General features: G+C 36.4%; 2 protein-coding genes across 2 annotated transcripts in view; both read right to left on the bottom strand.

Annotated features, from left to right (window-relative positions):
• Positions 1-6,243, bottom strand: part of LOC127933421 (lysophospholipid acyltransferase 2) — a 45,402-nt gene extending 39,159 nt beyond the window's left edge. The window contains exon 1 of the mRNA XM_052530422.1: positions 5,961-6,243. Coding sequence (XP_052386382.1) covers positions 5,961-6,038 — 78 coding nt within the window. The 5' untranslated portion in view covers positions 6,039-6,243. The remainder of the gene's footprint in view (positions 1-5,960) is intronic.
• Positions 6,244-10,328: 4,085 nt separating this feature from the next.
• On the bottom strand, positions 10,329-19,495 carry LOC128031478 (piggyBac transposable element-derived protein 4-like). The gene is made up of 2 exons (XM_052619766.1): positions 19,035-19,495; positions 10,329-12,287 (listed from the first exon to the last, which is right to left on the bottom strand). Exons 1-2 carry the CDS (start codon positions 19,184-19,186, stop codon positions 10,511-10,513), a joined length of 1,929 nt encoding a protein of 642 aa, XP_052475726.1. The 5' UTR covers positions 19,187-19,495; the 3' UTR covers positions 10,329-10,510.
• Positions 19,496-25,498: the final 6,003 nt, after the last annotated feature.

The raw sequence follows: 25,498 nt of genomic DNA, 5'->3' as shown, positions 1-25,498 counted from the left end.
ACATCTCCTGCTTTCAAACACTTCACCAAACACAAAAGACTCCAGTCACCTGGCAGCAGGCTTCGGCTACGTCCCTTTATGTTCATCCAATGATCACAGCTTCCTTGGTCAGCTATAAATAAACCACCATTCAGGCCTGCCCTGCGTGACAAACGGCTGCCATTCACCCCCTCCTCAAACAGAATATAAAAGGAGACAAACAGCTAGCCAACACAAAACCAATGCAAAATCTCACCCTTGTGGAGGCAACTCGCTAGAAAAAAAGTTGTACATTTAACAAGTGCCAGAGACATTTCCTCTCATTTTCAACAACTCACTTTGGAAGCTTGTCAAAATGAGAAAAGGATGTAAACACCCCACATGAACATCAATTGCCATCTTACTGTTGGGTTTCTGAAGAAATAAGGAAGACGAAGTGAGAATAACAAGAGCACATTTGTTGAGTCACTATATAACTTGTCAGTTGTTCTGTGTAAATATAGAATCTGAGGAATGTGTACTAACTAATAAAGCTAATAGTAATGTAATATTAGACATGTAATATGTCACCAAGAAATCCCAAACTATTGACTTTGGGATGATGGAACCAGAAGTTAAATAATGCTTACTCATTTCTGGGTTTTATGAATCATACCTTTGGCCTTCTGCACTCGATTATCTCACTGTTTTTGTGTGTGTGTGTGTGTGTGTGTGTGTGTGTGTGTGTGTGTGTTCTCAGCTCCACCCATTTAAATGAGAACTGCCTCCATTTACCAGTTTTTATTCAATGCATTCTGCAATTCTACAATCCACCAGGGAAAAAGAGCATCTGCTGGAGAAGACTAAGGCACGCTGATTCAGACACAATTCTCCATGCGTGTACTTTCAGCAGTTGGGACTTGAACTAAGCTTTCCCACCTTATAATGAGCCTGCAAATAAACATAATGTGTTTTATATATATAAATAAAAGAACCGCTAAATCAGACCACACATTCAGAAAGGGGCATGCTGGCAATCCCACCTTACAAGCTGTAATGACTTACAATCAGTTTCTAAAAGTTCTGGTTGCTAGGATACAACGCTGCCACAGAGGCTGGAAGTGAGACTGACAGCAAATCACGCAGAAGGAAAAGCGACCGAAATGAGATCAATTTCCTTTTCACATCAGCCATGAGTCACAACAAGCACCAGTCCAAAATAACATCACACCTGAGCATTGTCAGCAGCAGATGCCGTCTGGAAGAAACCAAGAGATGCTGTCTGGTCTTAAGGAGACAGAAAATTGCTACAAGGTGGTCTGTTAAATCTGTAATTAATTTTGTTGCACCGTTCATTCTTAAAGGGATAGTTGACCCCAAAAAAGAACATTTTGACATGATTTACTCACTTTCAAGTTGTTCTGAAGCTGTATGAGGTTTTTTTTCTTCTGCTGAAAGCCAATGGCTTACCACCATTCTTTAAAATTTAATTTTTGGGTCAACTGTACCTCCAAGTGAGATGCACAGTTGCTTAATTTTACGTTTATCTTTAATGATAAACGTAAATTTACATCCGATGCCACTTTGGTAGCAGAACTCAAGCAGAGGCAATTGGTCCCAAGAGAGTGCCCATTTAGAGAGATAGAGGGCGGGCATATACCTCCTCTGAGAAATCAAAGCTTTGCCTCATGCTCCTGCTGTGCTCACTGGGGTTAGCGACAAGAGACCTGTGAGCTTCCTTATTACAAAGCACTTAAAAAACATATGCACCTGTCTTTCAACAGGTAGTTAGGGGAGAAAAATGTGAGACTTAAGACTCTAGAGTCTTTAACCAGGTGCACAATGCTTTGAAGTAGCACTTCTATTTATTCCAATGCAAATACACATCTTTCCATGTAAATTTTGAACATTTTGTCATCTTGTTCATGAAACTTTTCAGTATTTGACTTGCTGAAAGGGTGTAGAATATCGTTCTTAGAGGCAGATTTACTTAATGCAAATCAGCGTGAGAACGCAATTCCAAATAAACGTTAATGGAAGTGTACATTTCTGCAGGTGACTTAAAGACAATGCACATATTAAAGAACACAGAAGTAGCCAGATCATTTCCAAAATGACCAACACAATCTACCAAGAGCAGCACAAATTAGTATCTGTTTTAAGACATGCATTGTTGGCGTGTTAAATATAGGCATAAATACCAGTAATTTGATTAAGTGCAAACCTTAGTAAATCAAGTGGCATGATTTATTTTAATGCTCTCCTCCCTCAAATAACTGTGTTTATGCCTTTTCAGAATCAATTCTTCACTGCAAGTATTTAGTAATCCTGACAGAACTATTTTAATGTGAAAAGACAGTTTGAGCTAGCATTAGCTGTTAGTGAATCTGGCTCTTAGTGTGAACGGGCCTTAGCTTTGAAATGAGATTGGCCTGCTCTAAGAAGTGTCCTTTCAAGTGTGGACTAATGATGTACTAACAAATGAATGGAACATAGTTCACTTGAAATCTTTTAGCCACACGTTATAGGAGTCCTCCAACATTCATCAACCTTTGAAGATCAACCAGAATATTCTCAAAGTGATCTTGAGAGGAAACCGTTTTATGTTGAACAAGGCTTTAGTCACTGATTTTAAGACCAGTTGTGGTCAATCATATCATTGTGGTCTATGACTGGTTACTACCACTGTTAACCTTCATTAAGTTTTTCTAAAGTCAAAATGGGTAATCTCTGCACCACTAACATAATTAAACAGAAAAAAAAAAAACTTTTCAAAAGTTTCCCCAAAAACTCCATTGGTCTGCCATTGGTTAGCCAAACAGATAGCCACGCCCTAAACTCACACTATTGGTTGACTCAATGTTTCTGTTACCAGGCTGGTTGAGAGCAAGTTTTCAAACAGAAGTCACTATGTTTTCACTATTCTAGATAAATTAACCTATATGTGACTATATATTTCAATTCAATTGTTATTTTGAATTGTAAAATATAACACACTTCAGCATTAAAGGGATAGTTCACCCATAAATGAAATCTTTCAATGTTACTTGGACACCAAAGTTAAAATATCTTATTCTGTGTTCCCCCGAAGAAAGAAAGACATTCAGGTTTTACACAATGTGTATGTGAGCAAATTTTTGTGTGAACTATGCATTTAACTATAGTGCACTGAAATGCAAACCAGGAAACCAATGGGCTTTAGGACCAATGAGACGATATTATCACAGCTGACTGGGAAGTGTCCTTAGTGACATGGCTATTTTAACTGCAATGGTTTCAAATTATACACTGCCATCTTACAGCAAAAACTTTTGAGCTCAGCCTAGCAACCCACATCTTACATAATCAGAACTAGATCTATATGGCTTCACTCCTGTGTTTGGCTAAAGCCCAGGACGCAGTACTCCTGACAGCTCGTTTCATGTGCTCGGCTGAGGTATTGATTCCTGTCACATTCACAGGAGTTCTGGAGTTGACTTGTGTTGGGAGAGGGTTTGTAGGCTTGAGGCCTCCTGCCAAAATCTCATTCAGAAAAGCTGGTGAAGAAGCATGCCAATGGCAGAGGAAAGGACACTAAAGCTGTGGCCATAACCAAATGGACTTCCAGATTGAAAACCACCTTTTTTGCTTGGATTTCCATCCTTGACTTATCTTGAGGACTTCATTGAGGAATGCTGGCATTAAAAGTAATAGTAAAAAAGGAAATCTGCTGAAACTATACTTACCCTCAAGCAATCCAAGATGTAGATAAGTTTGTTTCTTCATCTGAATAAATTATAATGCATTATTATATATACTACTTACTCCAGAGATAAAATAGTCTCACCTGAATAAGGAGAGAAATATGCACAGATCAAGCTCCTTTTACAAATGAAAACAGGCCCAAACAGTTCTAAACATGAATTAACTTTTTCACTGGAGGAAGCGTCATGTATAATGGGCACAAATATTGGCCATAACTATTGGTTTAAAACTAAACCACCTTAAAGATGGATTTGCTTGTTACAAACACGCAGCTTTTCAACATTATTTGGTGGAATGGAGTCATGTATGGCCTATCATTCTGACGGCACCCATTCACTACAGAAGATCCATTGGTGAGTGCTTAATCTTTTCCAATCTACACTTGGATGACCTGAGAGTGAACACATTTTCATTCCTGGGTTAACTATTCCCTTAGAACTGTAGCTGCTGGGTCCCACACCCATAAAAGATATTTATCATCTAAGATGTTGAACAGGTGGGTGTTTCAGAATGTCTACGCTCCAGAATGACTGCATTTCTTTACTCATTCTTGCCCAGACTTGCATTACGAGACGGGCAGCACCAGCTAAAGAGGTCAAAGAAGCTGAAAATACAATATGTGTGCAGCAGCGAATACACTGGAGTCAGAACAAGACTTATTGATGTAATATCTGAACACACAAGCGACACCAAGTCAACGGACACTGATAAAGGTCTTGCTGTACATTTCTGGAGTATTCGCTGTATTATTACTAATTCCACGTGTAAGTAAACAAAGCTGCGTCCCTCATGAAAATGTATATGATAGTTCAGATTGAATCTACCTTTAACATCACATTGATAAAAACTGGCTTTCAACTAGATGCACTTCAGAACATCTCACTGTACATGAGAGAGAACTTTCTATCTCTTACCTTCATGCATGGCAGCCAGGATTTTAATTGCTACATTATGATGAATATTTTATCACACCTCCACATTAGCTTAATGCAGCAGCATTGGAAACAGATGCCGGATAACTCTTGTTTTGCAAAGGATTATGAAAGAAAGGTATGACTTAACCTGAGGCATATGACTTATCCACAGGCTTGATTAATAATTCATAAACAACACACACAAAATCTACAGGCAAATGATTCTAAAAACCACAGAATATATCTGCTGGAAAGTGCTTGGTAAAAAAAAAATATATATATATATATATATATACACCAATATATATATATATATATATATATATATATTTTTTTTTTTACACCAATATATAGGATACATATAAATAAATAAATACATTTATATTATATATGGTGTAATATGGAATAATATTTTATATATAAATATTATCATTGCATAAGAACTGTGAGTAAAACTGATATACATATGCATAGTTATATTAGCATTATATTGTTGATTATGATGTTCTTTAAATATAGGTATAAGAAAAAAAAAAAAAAAAAAAACTTGAGGAAACAAGGAACGAGTTAATGAATCGTTTAATGCACTGATTCAAAAGATCCGAGTCACTTGATGAATCACTATTGCGAACGTTTAGTAACCGAAACCTCCTGTCTTGCAAATTCCAAAGTAAATCACATAAAAAATATAATTGTTTTCACATTTAGATAAATCATCTAGAGAAAAAGACCTACATAAAAGACGACGACCCCTAAACAAACTAACAACGTCAAAAAGGGGGACCTGAAACAACTATCGCCTCACTGCCTTAACTAGAGTGTGCTTTTGCTTTAATAATGCATGATACATCGGGTTGTATTAAGGCCATCTTTAAATATAATGTCTATTTTTGCAGAACGTCGCTCCAGCACAGGCATAATCGTGACTATGGCGGTGTGTCAAACCCTCTCGAGCTGCCTACTCAGACAACTTCCCTCGCGAGCCTTCTGTTTGGGTTTCTCTGAAGCGAACGTTACCTAGATACCCAAAAATGCTGTCTAAAAAGATTAAATAATTGGTTTAGCATCACAGCCAGTGAATGACTTGTCATCAGTCAATATTTTGAGAAAAATACAGGGAGGAAAAGACAAACGGGCGTTATGAAATGCGCGAAGATGAATTTCATGCTTGTTATGTCATATACAAGAATACCGTACTAAAACGCTTTTTTCGTGCAGTTGTCAGTGACAGACGTGCGCATCAAATGTGCTGGATTTACAGCAAACGACTTCACACCAGCTAGCGATCTTTGCCAGGCAAAATAACAAAAGCGAAACATAAATCCTGTTAAAGTGACAGTTTACCTGGTCCAGTGGCAGGTGAATCATCCTACTAATTGGCTCCAGCAGCGTGGAGCCGGTGCAAGACGTAGAAGTGGCCATGATTCAGTCCAGCTCCACTGCCTTACAAATCAAATAGCCCAAAACAACGCCTGTCTGTGCTCTTTCTCTCCCTCACTCCCTCTCTCCCTCTCTTTATGGTGGATGGGTCGGGTGTTGGGAATGCTGATCTCTGGTGTTGCTCTTGTGGCGAACTGTCAGTCCTGTAGCACCGCCTGAACATCAACACAAAGCCCGTGTAGGCGGACTGACTCGCCCAGCCCCTCCATTACATCAAACTACTGCTGCTCAATCACACACACACACACACACACACACAGCGCTCAAAAGAACTTTACTGACACTCCCTCTCATTCATCCCCGTCATTTACTATAGCAATGCAATTGTATATTTTAAAAAACACAATGAAAAAAATAAATATAATTTTTACCATGATTTTTAAATAGCCTATATATTTTATATATATTTTCTAAACTGCACTTCTGAAAAATATTTAAATGATGTACAGTAGAGCCAGTCTAAAAGTTGCTATGTTCTATGAGGCATGTTGCCCCTTCATGACCATGGTCATGTTGACATCACATGACCAGATGTTGCATGAGTTTCTAAGAAAATCAACAACAACAATAATACTAAATATTACAATTTGAGCCCTTGCTCAAAGAGCTTTGCAAAGTACAAACATAAAAGTACAATCAATACAAAACTTCTGTTTATTTCCCATTATGCAGAGGCATTTACTGGGATGTTGTACATTTGGTGAAATGCTGTGAAATTCTGTGAAAATGGCAGACTGCTTTACAGCAAAAGCATGTGTAAAGCTATATTATTTATATATTTATGACAGTGAATAACACTCGCTCAGCTGTACGGGGTTTCAATAAAGTCACTACAATACTCAGAACTACATACAGTTGCTTTAATATTAACAAACATTATGATATTATTTATTACTCAACAAATGAATAGTAAATGTTCATTTAAGCAGTTGTGATAAGAAATGTGATAAAATTGTGGGTTTATATTTCTGGACACTGACCCCCTGCAGCACATTCACAGACCTCGTGGTCAAAGACCCTTTCATGATAAAATTCAATTATATTAGTCTACATGAGAAATACATAGGTTTTGGAAGAGAAATAGAAAAAAGACATCCGGGGCTATTGTATCTTCTACACATGCCTGATGTCTGTGAGCGTGATTAGACCCAGAACTGAGATGAGGTCTGTTATTAATACAGTTCTTATTATGCAATTAGATGCAACAAGGTCATATGGTCAACATAATTATGTGCCCAACAGGATGTCCAATGTCCAACAGGTTTAACAAGACGAAGTCTGTAAAAAAGGAGAACCAGGTATAAATAAATAGCCAATAGTTGGTTGGTTGATTTAGCCTATTTATTTGTTTTTAGTTCTTATTTTTGTTTGTTTTGATCATTTTGTAATGTGTTTTCTTGTTTAAGTTTAAATTTTTTTTTATATTTCTATTTAGCTGATTTTTTTTACAGTTTAAGTAATTTTACTATTTAATCTTAAACATATTCTATTGTATTTCAGTTGAGTTCAGCTCAGTTACATTTGTAAATTGTATTTAAGCCATTGAAGTATCTAATGTGTTTTTTATTTTGTTCCATCTTATTTTTTTTTAGTTATTACTTCATTAATATATATATGTTTTTTTTTCGTATATTGTATTAGTGAACTTGTGTATTGTAGAAGAGAACTGTCCTAGTGTAGCATGGTGTAGCAGTCAGAGAGTGCCACCTACTGGACATGTCAAATTTGCCTATTTGATGAGTTTAATTTGTAAAAAAAAAATAATAATAATAATAATAATAAAGAAAAATGAAAAAAAATATATATATACAAATATCAAAAATGTATATATACATATAATCAATTACATTTGTATTCCAACAATTGTTTAGCAAACTACCAAGACATTCATGATAAGATATCAATATTATAACCCATGAATAATTATTACAAAATGCGTCATTAATAAGGTTACACATTCACGTATAGACGTTTGCTTTTCCCCTAGTTTTAGTAACAACTATGTCACATTTTTTTTAGTCATAGGTATGCACAATGAAAACAAAAAGCGGATCATTGGCAAAGGAGCGTTTACATATACCGCAGTTTAGGCGATTTGATTTCATACAGCTAAACCTTGTGCAAATAACAACAAGTTGTGATGTTGACCATTAAAATCATATGCAAATGTCACAGTCTGACAGCGCAGGTCCATTATAGAGTTTCAGCAGCTCAGGCTGTCCACACATTAGCCCTCTCACCCAATTACGTTTTTTAACAACACCACGTGTACTACCCAGTGGACTTCATGCTAACAAACATAATTAGGTGCTAACATTAGTAGGTCAGCATGTTAGCACCAAGCTTCGTTACTAGGGGTCTCTGATGAACACCTGCTCGAGGATGGAGAGTGAGGAGGACAGGAGCGGACCGTGACTCAGCAGATCTTCTGTGGTGATGGAGAGGCCTGTCAGTGTGACTGCGACTAGACTTTAACTCCAGTGTGTCTGACTGGATACACGTATAAAACTCTTGCCATGCACACAAACCATAAACACACAAAACCGTGTCGCTATCGCTGCTGGTTTGTTACAATTCCGTGATACAGCTGGTGATTAATGGACCTAGAAACATTTAAAATATGCAAATAAGGTTAAAAAATGCATCAGGGAACCAAAAACTCACTTTGTGGTTATAATAAACTTTAAATCAATAATATTAATGAATTCACTTTTCATTTTAAATAAATATTAATGATAATAAATAATATTAATAAGCTTAAAACGACATATCATCGACAGAGAAAAACTAACTGCATCACTTTTTGTTGGTATTGTGGCAGAAATGTAGGATACCGCCATAACAGATTTTATCATATTGTTAATGTAGACATATTGGCCTATAGCTTAAGGCCATAAAGAATAAGCCAAATTACAGATATTTTTTGTTATAAGCAGTTTTGTGCATACAAAAATAAATGTTTATAGACTAAATACCATAAAGACATTCTAGATATCATCATTTTTTCCTTTAAAAATGAGATTTACATCTTCAACACAGCTCAAGATACTGTCAGACACACACAAGCATATATATAAAACCTCTCTCTCCTTAACTTCTTGAGGATCTGGCAAATGGTTCTTTCAGGTGCAATATTCTTTGTAGCAATTTCCTCGCATGTGACACCATTTTGATACAAAGTGAAGATGGCTGCACGTGTTTCTTTGGATGTAACCATTGCTAACAAGAACACAATGATTAGAAGTTCTTATTCCCTCCTTTAATACCAGTCAGTCTGCTCTTTACAATCAATTTAAAATGATAGTGATTAACCGGATTAGCACTCATTCACAAGTTCACATGTACTGCTGATATAATTGGTCATTTTGCATCAGGATAAAAAAATAAAAAAAGTGAAATTAGTTTTTTTGGCCAATTAAGCTTTTATCAATTATTTTAAATGCATCTGATCACTACACAATGAAACAATGTGAATGAACACCACAATAGCTTAAGCAGCACACTTTGCCAACAAATAAGTTGCAGACAAAATACAGCTGGATAATTATTTTTTCTTTTAAATGCTGTCCGTCTTCATTTCAGGCTGCAAGGCAAAAAAATGTGATTCTTCTCTATACTCAAGAGTATTAAGGGAGAAGCATCCAGCTCTCTGGTGTGTCTAGATCATAGAATTTGACCCCCTTAAAAAAAGTTTCTAAACCTCTGTTCTGCACTTTCTAATGAAAGGTTATCCACCTTTTTCCTTCTTCCAATGAAGCTTTGCGCCAGTTAGAGGGGTATCTTCTGTTGAACTGCAAACATACCTCAAAAATGCTACTTTTACTATATACTATACATGACAATAGAAGAATCTTCCAATATTTTATCACACTAAAGGCTAGAATACACAACACTTCAGATAAATCAGGACAGATTTTAAAACACTATATAGGCATCACACACCTGCAGACTTTGTAAACTGTTACAAAATGTCTGTGCTCATCATCTACTACGCACCTGTGTGTAAAATGCCGACTTGAACTTCCTAAAATCTGCAAACTGGTTCTGATTTTCAACAACTAACATTAAATAGTCCAGACTGCAAAAAACGTATACAAGTTATGTAGTGTACTCCAGCCTTAATTTGACTCGTATCATAAGACAAACAAGCAGAAGGACACCATTTCTTGCTTTTTATTTTACACTCGGTCCAGAAAGAATGAACGAATGAATACATACATGCATACATAAAAATAAAGACAGACACAAAAAGTGTCCCCCCCCCCCCCCCCCCAAAAAAAAAAAAACTAATGAAATGGATATAGGAACAATATCTAGTGTAAAGCACATTATACAAATCCGGGATGTATAAATGTCAACAGCTAGTAATCTATCAACAGCTAGTAATCTACAATGAAAGAGGTTACTATATCATTTAAAAATGTACTTTAAGCACTTTAGTGGGTGCAGAGCTTTTAGTCATCTTCAGGGGGTTTCTCAGTGTGCCATTTTTTGAAGCAGTTCCTTGAAGACACAAAGCACAAAGCTACATTGCACTTTGAACAGTACACAGGTGTCTTTACTTTGTGACCTGAAATTTTGCACATGATACAGACTCTCCTCCCGCATGTGGCATCTGATCCAAAATATTCTGGCCAGCATTGCTGTTCCTCGACAGCAGACTTGGAGGTCCCTTGTGCGGAAGGCTCTTCGTCTTCTTGTATGTCAATCCCTGCCAACTCTCCAACGAGTTCCTCTCGAAACTGCTTCTGGTTGAGAGGGGTCTTGTTCTGAGATTTCAATAGATGCTGGTGGAGAATGAAACTGTTCACCACTGCGATATCGATAAAATGGAAAAAAAAGGTCTTGTACCATTTTCTGGTCTTGTGTAAGACATTGTAGTATCCAATCAGAGCATCTGAAAGGTCCACACCTCCCATGTATTTATTGTAGTCCTTCGCTGCCAACGGAATTGGAATTTCGCGTGTTTCCCATCCACTCTTGGGATTCCTGATACGCCTAGAAACGGTAGTGCCATCATAGGCCTTGTGAATTGTTGAACACATTGAAACGGCTCTTATGTCCATCCACCTCACAAAGAGGAGCTTACCTTCCCTGAGCCAGCGCATGGTTCCTCTTTGCGCCCTTTCGCTGAGTTCATTACCCCTTGTTCTAGGAAAGCCCTGTACGTGGGAGCGTATTGTGCCACACGCAAGTGTCTTTTTATCAAGCAAGTCCAACAAAAGGCCTGGGCTTGTATAGAAGTTGTCCATGTACACATGGTAGCCTTTGCCAAGAAGAGACAGATCCAAGAGGCGCATCACAGAATCATAACTCAGTCCTTTACCTGTGGTCAAAGACGACTTACCTTCATAAACAAAGAAGTTCCACGTGTAGCCACATACAGAATCAGCAAGAACAAAGAGTTTATAACCCCACTTGGTTGGCTTGTCCTTCATGTACTGTTTGAAGCTGATTCTTGCCTTAGACGCCACCATCCTTTCATCAATTGCCAGCTCACGGTTTGGATGGAAGTACGTTTTGCATGCTGTGATGATGTCAGTGTACAGGGGCTTGATTTTGAAAAGTCGGTCATGGTCTGGAGTTCCCTTTTTCTGCGCATTCGCTCGATCCTCCTCAAGATTGCATAGATGCAAGTTCCAAGAGATGGCCTGAAATCTAGACCTGGACATCAGTGACTTTGGAAAAGGTATACTGTAAATTTTTTTGCCTGACCAGTAATCTGAAATGGTTTTTGTGCTGAGGAGTCCCATGTAAATAACAATGGCAAAATACGAATATAGTTCCTTCGCCGTCAAAGGGACCCAGGAGAATTTCTTCCCAGCTTCAGTCCTCATTTTTGCATAACTATTTGTGTTCTTCACAATGGTTTTCACCACAGAGGTTGAGAAGAAAAGCTGAAACAGTTGCAAAGGGGAATACATTCTGTCCATGACGATCTGAGCTCCTGGATTTCTCTTTGGAACAAAACTGGGTATATCTGGAGCCTCATCCTCCATGCTGATGTCATTCCAAATGCCCAAATCACTGTCCACTGACATGCGGCCTGCAGACCTTTTTCTTCCCCGTGGAGAACGAGATCTTCCACTGGGAGTTGACCTTGGACCCAAGGAACGTGCAGAGGATGCAGGGGTTCTGGGGGTGTGTGGTTTGATGATGGGGGACGGGAAGATACAACTTTTTTTGGGACTTGGCTCATTGCTTGACAATTCATCATCGCTTGAGGACAGACTGTAACGCAGAACAAACACACAGTCACAGTCTTATCTGTCCTACCACAGTTTCGTAATAAACCAAAGATATATTTATCCTTATAGCATAAAAGTTCTTTAACGTTGTGTTTCACGCCATTGCAACTTCCGTGTTACTAACCAGTTACTTAAGTAAACAGAAGTTTTTATGCCTAGTCAAAAGATTACACTATTAGGCTATTTGACCATAGCATAATAACTAACATAATCAAGGTGAGAATCGAAATATTTCATGATATAGTATATAGTTTATGCTTTTGGGAAATGTTTCGAATAAAAATAAAAAAATAAAAACACAGAGGGGGACACAGAGGCCACCAGTTATGTATAATTTTCTACATTTCAATGGGCAAATGTTTACAGTATTTCATTAAATTAGTTATGTTTGTAAAGCTGTTTTAAATTAAAAGTTCAACTGAAGTTTCCACCAAAGTAAAAGTTCAAGGGTTTATCTCTTGCAAGCATGACCTCTTGCAAGACTAGCACAGAGAAAATACTATACATGTACAGCAAGCTCACTGTTCGGAAGTAAAATAGTGGGTAGGAGGTTTAAATGAATGTATTTCTGAAGGGAACTGACTTCACAAAAGTTTAAATTATATATTTCCCCTCTTTTACAACTGCTGATCCATAAACACCACCTGCTGTAAGAGAGTGAATTTGCATTCTCATTCCGGTTTTTATTTCATGCAGGTTTTATGTTTGTATCTTTGTTTGTATCATGATTAAAATGCAGTGGTTGGTTCTAATTTCAAATAGCTTTTTTCATGGCAAGGAAAAATATTTAAGGTTGTTAATCATCTCAAGTCACCAGCCTCCGGCACATGTGAAAATTCGTTTTAGGCCCTGCTTGCAAGTGTCATTTTGAACAAAAGTATTGCAATTTCCCTACAGTAATGTATAATAATAATTTTAATTTATTTCATAGTGCAATTGTTTTACAATATATGGCCATTCATATATCATAAGAACAATAATATTAAATTATTATTGTTTTATTCTAATTTATTTGGCTTCCAACTTTACCAGTGAGGCTGAGACACTTGACTATATCACAACTAAAAAGACAGTTGAGTCCCCTTTAAATTTCAAGTACGTTCACCAGCTTTTTTCTTTAACTTAGCACACTGAACTTATGTTGGAGCTCTTAATTTTGAAATTCTCAGGGTCCACCAGATGTATGAATTTAACTTTAAAATGTTCAATTTTCTTCGGGGGGGGGGGGGGGGGGGTCATGCCCCTGGACCCCCCTAGAGGGATCGAGGACCACCTACCACAGTCTCACAAAATCCTGTGGGAAATACTGCATCGCATGCATATGTGAACGCACACTACACTACCTTATAGGCATGGGCCGATTACTGGTTTCAAGGTATACCACAATTTGAAGATGTCACAGTTTCAAAACCACTAATATGTTGCATTATTCTGTTCCTGCGGTATGCAATGTTTTCCATGTCTCCTCAAAGACTGAAAGAGTAGGAGTCCCTCAAGATGAGTGCAGTTTAGCACTCAAATTGTAGCACCTGTTGCTTCAAATAGGGTTATTATTCAATTAAATGATTGCTATTTACATCATCAAGAGGGCTCACAGACAGCCACCCACCCCATGGTACTGTATTTGGGAGTTTACATAAATGTATTTATGAGGGAAGCTGACTGTCTTCTGAAAAGTTTGTGGTATAATTTCACAAAGCTTGTCAAACATTGTTTTTGCTTCAAATAGGGTTATTATTCAATTATGCCAACTACCTTCTTTTCTTTACACCTAATTTTAGATAGTGTCTATGGTGTTATTTTAATGAAAAATTTCAAGGGAGCCTCAGTGTATCGTGATCCATGTTATCCATGAGCAAGAATTTCTACACTTGCAGGCAGGCTTTCTTCACTCTAGCACAAAATTGGATGCGTGCTTTTAAATATACAGTGTTCTCTTATGAACTGGCTCTTCTCTTGTTTAGATATCCTGAAGCTTTGCATCAGCCCTTGCATCTCTAAAGGGCTAAAGTTTTAAATCAATTAAAGAGTATTCAAAACAAAGCAGTTTGTGATATCCGGTTCGCGAAGTAAATTCGATGTAACCGGATCTTTTTGAACCAGTTCACCAAATCGAACTGAATCATTTTAAACTGTTCGCGTCTCTAATACACGTTAATCCACAAATGACTTAAGCTGTTAACTTTTTTAATGTGGCTGACACTCCCTCTGAGTTCAAACAAACTCGGTCTGCTTCACGCATGCACAGTTATCATCAGCTCCTCGGTTCTCGAATCAGACGCGTCCGACAGATACAGTTCTTGATTTTGAGAAGAGTCAATCTTTTGTTCGTTATCTGGCTCGGCTCGTCAGTTCAGTCAGTGTACTGTTTATGTGCATGCATTACTCCGGGATATTGGTTTATTTTAACTCAGAGGAATTGTCAGCCACATTAAAAAAAAAAAGTTAACAGCTTAAGTGGATTAATGCTTATTGGAGACGCGAACCGTTTCAAACGATTCATTTTGATTTGGTGAACTGGTTCAAGAAGATCCGGTTACATCAAATGATTCGTTCGCGAACCGGATATCACTAAACTGCAGCACACAGTACAGACCGGAAGAGAAGACACTGGCGTTTTTGCTATTTTTGGACCAAAATGTATTTTAGATGCTTCAAAAAAATGCTAACTGACCCTCTGATGTCACATGGACTACTTTGATGATGTTTTTCTTACCTTTCTGGACATGGACAGTATGCCGTACACACACTTTCAATGGAGGGACAGAAGGCTCTCGGACTAAATCTTAAATATCTTAAACTGTGTTCCAAAGATAAACTGAGGTCTCACGGGTTTGGAACGACATGAGGGTGAGTTATTAATAACATAATTTTCATTTTTGGGTGAACTAACGCTTTAAGACGTGCTGCTGCGGATGTTTCCTTCATCGCTCTGAGTACTTGATCTGTGTATTCTGGTTCAAATAAATATGGTTGTGAAAAAAATTCAACATTGTCTGTTGATATATCGAAATTGTCTTCCATTGAGACTTCCTGTACGTTTAAATATGTTTAAATATGGTGCTTTCCGCGCACAAGATCAGTTGTATGTAGTGTTGTCAAAAGACCCGGTACTTCGGTACCAAGTCAGTACTAAAAAAATGTAAATGTGACGGTACCAGGTTTCTTTAAGTACCGGTAGTACCGAGGTCCCGGTGTTTTGGTCGATATGGTTATTTTTCGAATCGTCATATCGTCAGCCCGTGAGATCGACGATACACAATATTATCATGCCTGGGTGAAGAAGGAGAGAGACTCTTTGTTCCTATCATAGCATAACTATTTGGTGTTTTAAACCGCGCAGGTGCATAAGAGACAGCCTAATCGGCAATCGAAAAAAATATACGTTCAAACATACTGAAAAACTAACGTTAAATATAAAAATACTGTATTTAAAACAGCTAGTTCATATATAGTCGGATGCAACTGTCATATCACGCGTCCTGTGACAATAAGTCCTGCTGGAAGTTATCAGTCTAAATGTTCTGTAAAGTCCGTAACCGGTGAAAATCAATAGCAGATTTCATTTAAAGTCCAGCAGTTTAACACTAATATTGGGCATACATTAACACTTAAATATAAAGTATTTAAAACCGGTAAGTTCGTATGTTTGGAGTAAGTTTAATTAAACTGCTCTAAACCGCGCGTTTTATGACGAGACTGACGCACCGCCACAAAAACAAGAGATGCATTCTAACATAACTGTGGCATTAAACTCCGTTAATGAGGGCTCGTTTAAAATATTGCACATATAGGCCGTTCAGATTACTTGTTAAAGTGCAATGAAATACCTTATGTCTGCAGACGATGTACGTCTGTTTGTGGATGAAGACTTTGTAATGGCCAAAACTATGTATTTTGTATGCATCACATTATAGTGCGGCAGAGCGAACTTTCATCCATAGTGGTTCTCACATAGTCCGTCTACATCATCACCACATAGTGTGTGTTAAGTGATCAGTCTTTAAGAGAAGGACTACGTGAGAACCACTATGGATGATAAGTTCGCTCTCCCGCCTTGTTATTATTTTGTCTTTAATTAATTTGTAACGCCAAGAAAGAGTTAATCTCTCATGTTTGAGAAGAGCGCGATGCCGTGTAGCAGCCATTAAAGTGTTGGACACCAACTCCATTTCCCTTTCATTTCATGGATTTAATGAGTTATACGAGTCAAATCGGACCACTTCAACGACTACAGGCTCTAATCCTCGTGTGTGCGTGCGTGCGCACGTGAAATGCGGTGATGAAGTGAAATAGCTGGCAGTTTGATAGCCAAATTATAATAAGCAGCCTAATAAAAATAATAGTTATTATTATTATAATAATCTAATACATTAATCGGAGAATGAGCCTAATATCGTCTTTATTATTGATAGAGAAATCTGCTAATGTCGATATCTCTGACTATCGTCGATACACAATACAATCGTCTATTGGCACAACCCTAACGCACAGCACTGTATTTGACGCCCTGTAAACAAGGTGCTCGACTCTCCGTTGCTTTACTGATAGCGTTGTTTCTCAAACATGCAAAGAGAGAGAGAGCGAGAGTCTTACCACGCTGAATCGACATGCTACATGTAAACTATATTCTTTGTTGTCTTCTCCTGTCAAAATAATGGAGTTAATTTAGAATTATTCGTATTTCTCGAACAAGAAGAAGATATGCGGGTTTTTCCAGTAGTGGGCGGAGCTAATGCGCAAATGGCAATTTCATTGGCTGGCGTTCAGCTATTACCGTCCCTGTTTTGATTTCAGCAAATCAGTTTGACCGAACGCATACAACGTGATTAATATTCATGAACCCAGCTGCTCATCAATCCATAGTGCATTGTATATTGTTAGTATGGTAGTAGAATTAGTAGCAGTATTATCTTTTAATAATAATTCTTATGATCTATTACTTTTTTTTTTAACAGAAACCCTCAGTGACCAAAAATATCTTAAGCATCACCACCAGTCTTAAGTTCAGTTAAAATTACAAATATGCATTCATTAAAAGTTCATTTTTACATAAAGGCATTGTGCTACTAAATATTAGTATTATTTAGTAAAATGTATGTGATACTGCTACTACTGTAGAAAAAATTTATAAAACTTTATTTTTTTAAAGAAATAAATCACAAAATATTTCTTCCATGTTTTAATTTTAATAGCAAATCCCCTTTATTTACCAAAAATAAAATGTGTTTAAATTTAATAAATTAAAAGACAAATTAAATTTGGGTGAAACTTGTTTACTGTTTTTCATAATTATATAACTTGTAGAAAAACTTTAAACACAATTGTAAATAAGTATAAAGAATGGCATTGGTTTTATTTTTAGTGATAAAAAGTTTTGTAATTTTAATTATTATTTTTTAATTAGCATATTTTTGTGTTTTGCTTTGGTACCGAAATTGGTACCGAGAACCGTGGATTTTCACTGGTATCGGTACCGAATACTGAAATTTTGGTACCGTGACAACACTAGTTGTATGTGGTTGTGAACAAGAGGTAAAAACTATATATATACTGTTCTTTTTCTCACACAAACCGCTTGTTTCGTGTCTTAGGTCATCAATGTGTACTTACGATGGAGAATTGTTTAATTTGGACTCCTCTATGTATGCTCTTTGAGGCGGTGAGCATAGACCTGCATTATGTGAGGCACAGACAAGAACGGATTGACCCAAAAATATCAAAATGGAAACTACTGCGGAAAACAAAGACAACTACATCTTGGATGCCTTTGATGTAAGCTAAAACATACCAAAATTTAATTTTAAAGTGAACTATCCCTTTAAAAATAAATATGGCGTCTGAAAGTTGCGGTCAGTGGTCAGTTTGTGTTTGTGTAAATATATGTTTTTGACACTTTATGTAATTTCTAGTAAGAAATTAATATTGCAGTAATGAAATATCCACTTTGTTATCACCAAAGCTCTCAATATTTTACTGTAGATCATTCAACCATTACTCAGAAGTCTGTCCAAAATCAGTTTCATGAGGTGCCTTCCTGCAAAACCGCTGCCTGCAAAGTCACTGCATTTCAGGTTTTATGAAACTTTTAAGCTTTTCAGCCAAATGTGTTAATTTCTAGAGGCTTAATTTGTTCACAATACCATCTGGTGGCCAAAGACTGTATAACAAGCAGATACTTTACAGATGACCTGACGTGATTTATGATGCACTGTTTTTGCGACGGTTAATGCTAAGAAATAATACTAATATAGATTAATCTATTTATATGAATAAAATTGTGTATTTTCTAGTGGTATATAATGATTTTATAACATAACGGTGTCATAGACGTATTTGCTTGAAATTAATTCGTAAATCGATTCTTTGTTCATAATAGGCAGGATGGGCAATAATAGTACGAAGAAGAGACCGTAACATGACTTCTACGATATATTGGATGTGACATTTCATTTCGAATGTAATAAACAACGTACGAAGAACGGATCCCAGGCACCCCTCCTCGTGTTTTTGAATCGGACATGTGCACAATGTATTTCACAAATGCATGTTACAGCTACACAAAGAAGAATGCAATGCGATTGATGCAGGCAACGCATGATGTAGCTATAAATGTGCGCGATAATTCAAATATGCATAAAACAACAGATAAACAAAAAGCACGGAACAGACACACAGACACAGATATGAAACCCACAGACACGTTTAGACGTGTAAAATGTGTACGTACGGCTCAAAATCAGGGTCCCCTTCCTTATCCTCATCGGCCTCAGCAGACACAGGCTCGTCGTCGTTGGAAGATTCGTTTTTAATATCTTTATCAAGCTCTTCCAAAACCGACTTCTCCGCAAACAGTTTTCGGGATGCCTTTCTAGAAGCCATTGTCCGAAAGACAAGCGCGGGAGAAAACACTGACCGGCTTGAAAGAGTGCTGGGAGCCCAAAGACTGTGAGACGAGCTCAAACGCCTCTACCGACTAGAAGCGTTAGTGCAGCCGCAGCAGCAGACACCTGGGCTGCGTTTCCCGATAACAGTGTGTCTCTAGCGTGCTACGAAGACTCTAATGTACACCTTAACTATAGGGGTTTTCCTCTCCTATGTGTGTTCCCCGAAATATACCTTAGGATAATGTTTATGGTAAACCTTCTTACGTGACACAGCAGACACTGTCCACGCGGGGGCTGGCGCGCTCTCTCTGGTAGCCGCAGGTCGAAGCGCCACTTCCGGTGACATCCCCATGCCACGGCAGCTGCCTGCCACTAGTCGTTTCTGGCAGCTGCCATAATAAGTGCCAGATGCCACGGTCTTTCTCGCCGTTTCTGATGTTTCCTCGGTAAAACTACAGTGTTCTCTGTGGCGTGCGGTGGTGTTTTTTAAAAATGATGATGCAAAGTTCCAACAATTGTATTATTATTATCATTATTATTAGTATTAACATTATTATTATTATACATTTCAATGTATCAGCGGCCAGAGTTCGTGCCACGAGTCAAGATCGTTTGTCGCCCTGCTGTAAACAACACTGTTTCATTTTTAAATAAAATATTTAATGATGCATATTATGTAGCAAACATATATGATCAAAATATTAATATTTATTTAATGCTATTATAGTTGCTCTATATTACTATATTAGCTGTTTGTTAGTACTCATAAAGCACAGTACACTCTCAGAAAATAAAGTACATAATTGAACCTTTAGCGGTAGAATAGCTTGTCACTGGGGCTGTACCGTCAAGAGTACAGCTTTACCTTGGCATAGGCTTGGGAATATATATGTATACCAACCTTTTTGACCAACCAGACCAACCAGACAAACTGAGCAACTTATGGAGAAAAGCACCTAAAGCACCTAAACCCTTATGAAACAAAAATATATTGCAGTATGGGAAATATCATGTAATATATTAGGCATATATTCTTATATATATATAAATTTTTTTCCAATATATTGCAATAGATTGAAAGCGACAATCATTTGTATATTATGCAATATATTATATAATATATGTATCATCAATATATTATTAAATGTATTCAAATATATAAAATATTAGAAAATAAAAAGGGAAATTAATATATTATCATTTTAAGAAATATATTGGTAAATATATTTTCCTTTCGTAAGGGAAGGATCATCAAACTATGAGAAACAAGATTATTTGATCGGATTAACCTCAACTCTAAGCATGATGTTTGAAGGAAACCAGCTTTGCTTATAATTTGCCCAGTAGCATCTCAAAAGTAAAGTGTGATGGTGGCAGCCTCATGCTGTGGGGCTGTTTTTCAGATATTGAGAAAAACTTAGTAGAAACCTAGTCCAGAGCATTCAGAAGCTCAGACTGGGCCGAAGGTTCACCTTCCGACAGGACAATGACCCTAAGCACACAGCAAGTATAGCTTATAGACAACTCTGTGAATGTCCTCGAGTGGCCCAGCCAGAGCCTGGGATTGAACTCAATTAAAGATTTCTGGAGAAACTGGAAAATGTGTGTCCACCCCCATCCAACCTGACAGAGCTTGAGAGGAGAGGAGAAGAATGGCAGACAACTGCCAAATTCTGATGAGCAAAGCTTTTTATATCATACCCAAAAAGACTGTAGAGGCTGGAAAGGTACCTCAGCTAAGTACCGAGTTAAAGGTATGAATACTTATACAATGAACTTATTTCAGTTTTGTTATTACATTTACGATGTTGTGAAAATTTAGTTTTTGCTTTGTCATTATGGTGTATGGAGTGTAGATTGATGTGGGGGAAAAAGTAGTTCAAAGCAGTTTCACATAAGGTTGCAGCAACATAACAAAAAGTGAAAAAATAATGAATACTTTTTATAGGCACTGTATATAATATATATATATATATATATATATATATATATATATATATATATATATATATATATATATACAGACCAAAAGTTTGGACACACCTTCTCATTCAAAGAGTTTTCTTTATTTTAATGACTATGAAAATTGTAGAGTCACACTGAAGGCATCAAAACTATGAATAAACACATGTGTATTTATATATGGAATTATATACATAACAAAAAAGTGTGAAACAACTGAAAATATGTCATATTCTAGGTTCTTCAAAGTAGCCACATTTTGCTTTGATTACTGCTTTGCTCACTCTTGGCTTTCTCTTGATGAGCTTCAAGAGGTAGTCACCTGAAATGATCTTCCAACAGTCTTGAAAGAGCTCCCCGAGAGATGCTTAGCATTTGTTGGCCCTTTTGCTTTCTGTCTGCGGTCCAGCTCACCCCTAAACCATCTGGATTGGGTTCAGGTCCGGTGACTGTGGAGGCCAGGTCATCTGGCGCAGCACCCCATCACTCTCCTTCTTGGTCAAATAGCCCTTGATGCCTTCAGTGTGACTCTACAATTTTCATAGTCATGAAAATAAAGAAAACTCTTTGAATGAGAAGGTGTGTCCAGAAGGTGTATTGTATATATATATATATATATATATATATATATGTATGTATGTATGTATGTATGTGTGTGTGTGTGTATATATATATATATATATATATATATATATATACAATACACCTTCTGGACACACCTTCTCATTCAAAGAGTTTTCTTTATTTTCATGTATGTATGTATGTGTGTGTATATATATATATATATATATATATATATATATATATGGTAGTATCTTCACCAATAATAAAAAAAAAAAATGGATTTAAGTCAGTTATTTGAGTCTGTTCCATGCTCTTCTATAACTGTCTGGTTTGGGTCAGACAGCCAATCAGATTTAAGAAGACTGCAACAGACTGTTAAGACTGCAGAATCATTGGTGTGCACCTGCCCAGTCTTCTGTACTTGTACAGCTCCAGAAGAAATGGTCCGGTAACATCATCAAAGACCCCTCTCACCCTGGACACAGCCTGTTTGCACTTCTCAGGCAGACTCCATATCTCTGGGGTCTAGAACATCTTTACATAAAAACAACCCCCCCCCCCCCATTTAAACAGCTAACATATCAATCATTACCTGTGTTCTGTAATTCATTTACATAAATCATTCTACATCTTTAATTATTGCCTTATCAAGTATTATGTAAATACATATACATATGTCTGCATATCTTTATTATTTATACAGTTCTATATAGAGTAAACATGCACACATCTGTAAATAAATCGATCTACTGTTCCAGATTCTTTCACATTATTAAGTCTTGCTAAATTAATTTTATTTTTTGTTGTTCTCATGTCAGATGTGTATGTATCCATGTATGTTTGTATGTACCAGGAGCACCTTAAAAAAAAAAAAAGTGTGGTTTAGGCACACCAGGCGAATAAAGCTAATTCTGATTCTGATTATTTCTATGTTTTGCTGTAGTGTACGTAGTAAACATCAGTTTACATTTCCAAACATTATCTTTGCCATTAAATGTAATAATCAAGTGAGATTATACTTTGCACAAGGAGTCTGACAGCAGCCAGTGCTCCACACAGAGATCTGATCTCATCATCATCAGAGAACAAACTGAGACAGACACAATCCAGAAGAACTGTGGCAATGTCTCCAAGACACATTACGAAACCTTCCTGTAATGCTACCTAAAAAACAAGTACCTACAAAAGTTTTTTTAATTTATGTGGTCACACCAAATGTTGATTTAATTTAGTTAAATTACTAGAAATTAATTAATGAAATCTATTTATGGCATTATTTTTGACAGCATCCTCACTTTACAGCATTTTTACACAAGTGCAGAAAACTTTGCACTGTAGCTTTGCAGGTTTCTTGAAGTGTCTTGGAGAGATTGCCACATGCCCGGGGAGCAGTTGGGGGTTTGATGCCTTGCTCAAGGGCACCTAAGACGTGGTATTGCCTAGGGTTTAGGATTCAAACTCTCTAACCACAGCCACGACTTCCCCACAACTTTATCAACCATTAACACTTTCATCCGTTACTTTAATCATTTACCAATGTATGAAGCTGTGTGCACGTCGGTGTAGCCTATACTGTATAAATTTATTATGTATATATTCAAGAAAAATATGTAGTTTCTATATTAAATATATTTTTCTATAATTTAAAATATAAGAATATAAATATATAAATGTGTATACATGTAAATATTTTTAAAATGTGTATTTATATATAGACTACAGAATAAATAAACACAGTAGGCTACACATAGATATATTATGGGAACAAAAACTTTATTAATCATTTGACAGCACTAATATACTGCATGAGTATATTATGTCAAAGCATTTGACTTTCTGCAGACACATTAATAAGTACAAACTTTGTTTAATATATTATCTAGAATTAAATTACGTTGTAGACTTACATTACATCACATACCTTCTGAGATAAAAAGTCAACATTTTCAGATATGAGATATAAGAGACTTATATCTTGACTTTATATAAAAGTCAGTTATGACAAAAAAGTCATAATTATGACAAAAGTTTACAATACAACAAAAATAACTATGAAATAAAAGGTCTACATTTTGAGATAAAATGTCACAATTATGAGATAAAATACATAATGAAATTATAATAACTTAGAAATTTGGCTTTTGATGTCATAAGTATGAATTTTGTGTCAACTTTTTATATCATAATTTTGACGTATCTCATCATGATGTCATAATTTCATCTTTTTATGTCATAATTTTAGCATTGACAATGTAAAGATCACAGATATTTAAGAACTGAATGGCTGTAGCCACTTGTACCTGTATCATATTGCAGCCTCTAGATGAAATCATTTCTGAAAGTAAAACTCCTCAATATGGAACAAGGTTATTCAAAGAGACACCAGTAGAGGTCATATGGATATGCTTTCATTCTTCATTATGTGCTCTGAGTGGAGAGCATTAGAGTGTATTGTTAACATTCAGTAGAGAGTCAGCAGTACAGATTGGGAATTAAAGTTAAAACTTGCTCATCATATTAATTATTTTTATTCAGTAGATAAAACAAAACTGAGCCACCTGTCATTGTCTTTAGTGTTATGTTTCCACAGTAGCCTATATTTTTACATAAACTGATGTATGTGGCATGAATTATGTTTGTTTTGTTTGGTTTCCACTTTTGTGCCTGAAGTGACTGCAGTCTTTTGTGAGGATGCAACTGCACTTTGTTACAAATATGTAAAAGGAGGCTTAAATTATGTATTTAAGACAATGCATTAAGAATATTTTCTGGCAGAAACCCAATACAAAGCACTGTTCTGGAGATGATGTTCAATATTTAATGTTGTGGTCATATTTAATGTATCTGTTCAGGTGGTCAATTTAGAGCATAATAAAAGTGTGTTACTGACAAACAATGTTAATTAATTGCGTTGAAAGAACTTAACAATAAACTCTGATTATTATTATTTATTCATAAGATTTAAAGCTACCAGGTCACTATCTCAAACTCTGTTATTATTATATCAAGGGATTTTTCTGAGAACAACTCTGTATTAAAACTACAAAACATCTAAATAACGCTTTTTTTTGTGTTTCGTTTCTGATTATCAATGCTGATTCAGATTCTACATATAATAAAGACTGGCTCATTTTGCTCGAGCGATTACAGGCCTCAGCAATTACAGTATTATCATCTTAATTAGCCTTTTGTAGTGGAGGCAGGGGGGCGTGAAGCTTGGAACAGACAAGCACTAATAATGAAGCACTCTTATTCTACAGATTAATTAATTTATACCCATGAATGAAGGGAGAAAGGGTTTCTTTTTTGAGACATACAATATTTTATATATTTTAGATACTACTACTTATTATTATTATCATATTATAAATAAATACAATTCTAAAACGCCTTTTATAATTAGTAAAATAAAAATAGCTATAAATAGATGTAAAAAAAAAATCCTCGTTTGAAAGGCATGGTAAATGAAGACTGAATTTTCATTATTGTGTATCTTTTTTAATAATAAAAATCAGTATCAAATTAGCTTTTTTTAAAAATAAATAATTAATAATTCGTAATAATGCCTCAGAGAGACATGAAACGTCAACTGTATTTACACCATAGACTGTATAAGATTTACACGCACAAGAAATGTCCTTCTCCACCTTAAGAGAGGCGCTCACGATCCTAAAGGCGATCTACAAACAGGCCACGCCCTGCGTCCGTTCCGATTGGCCCAAAGCTGGAAGCTCCGATTCCTCATTGGTCACTCCTTTCTCATTGAATCTCCTCCACCTTT

This window comes from Carassius gibelio, chromosome A17 (assembly GCF_023724105.1).
Source record: "Carassius gibelio isolate Cgi1373 ecotype wild population from Czech Republic chromosome A17, carGib1.2-hapl.c, whole genome shotgun sequence".
NCBI classification, from domain to species: domain Eukaryota; kingdom Metazoa; phylum Chordata; class Actinopteri; order Cypriniformes; family Cyprinidae; genus Carassius; species Carassius gibelio.
The sequence above is the reverse complement of the archived record's forward strand: the minus strand, read 5'-3'. Positions and strand labels throughout refer to the sequence as shown.

Coding starts and splice junctions, on each gene's coding strand:
- LOC128031478 (XM_052619766.1), bottom strand. CDS start 19,186: ATGGCTTCTAGAAAGGCATCCCGAAAACTGTTTGCGGAGAAGTCGGTT. Junction 12,288..19,034: donor GGGGACCCTGATTTTGAGCC/GTACGTACACAT, acceptor TCTGCGTTACAG/TCTGTCCTCAAGCGATGATG.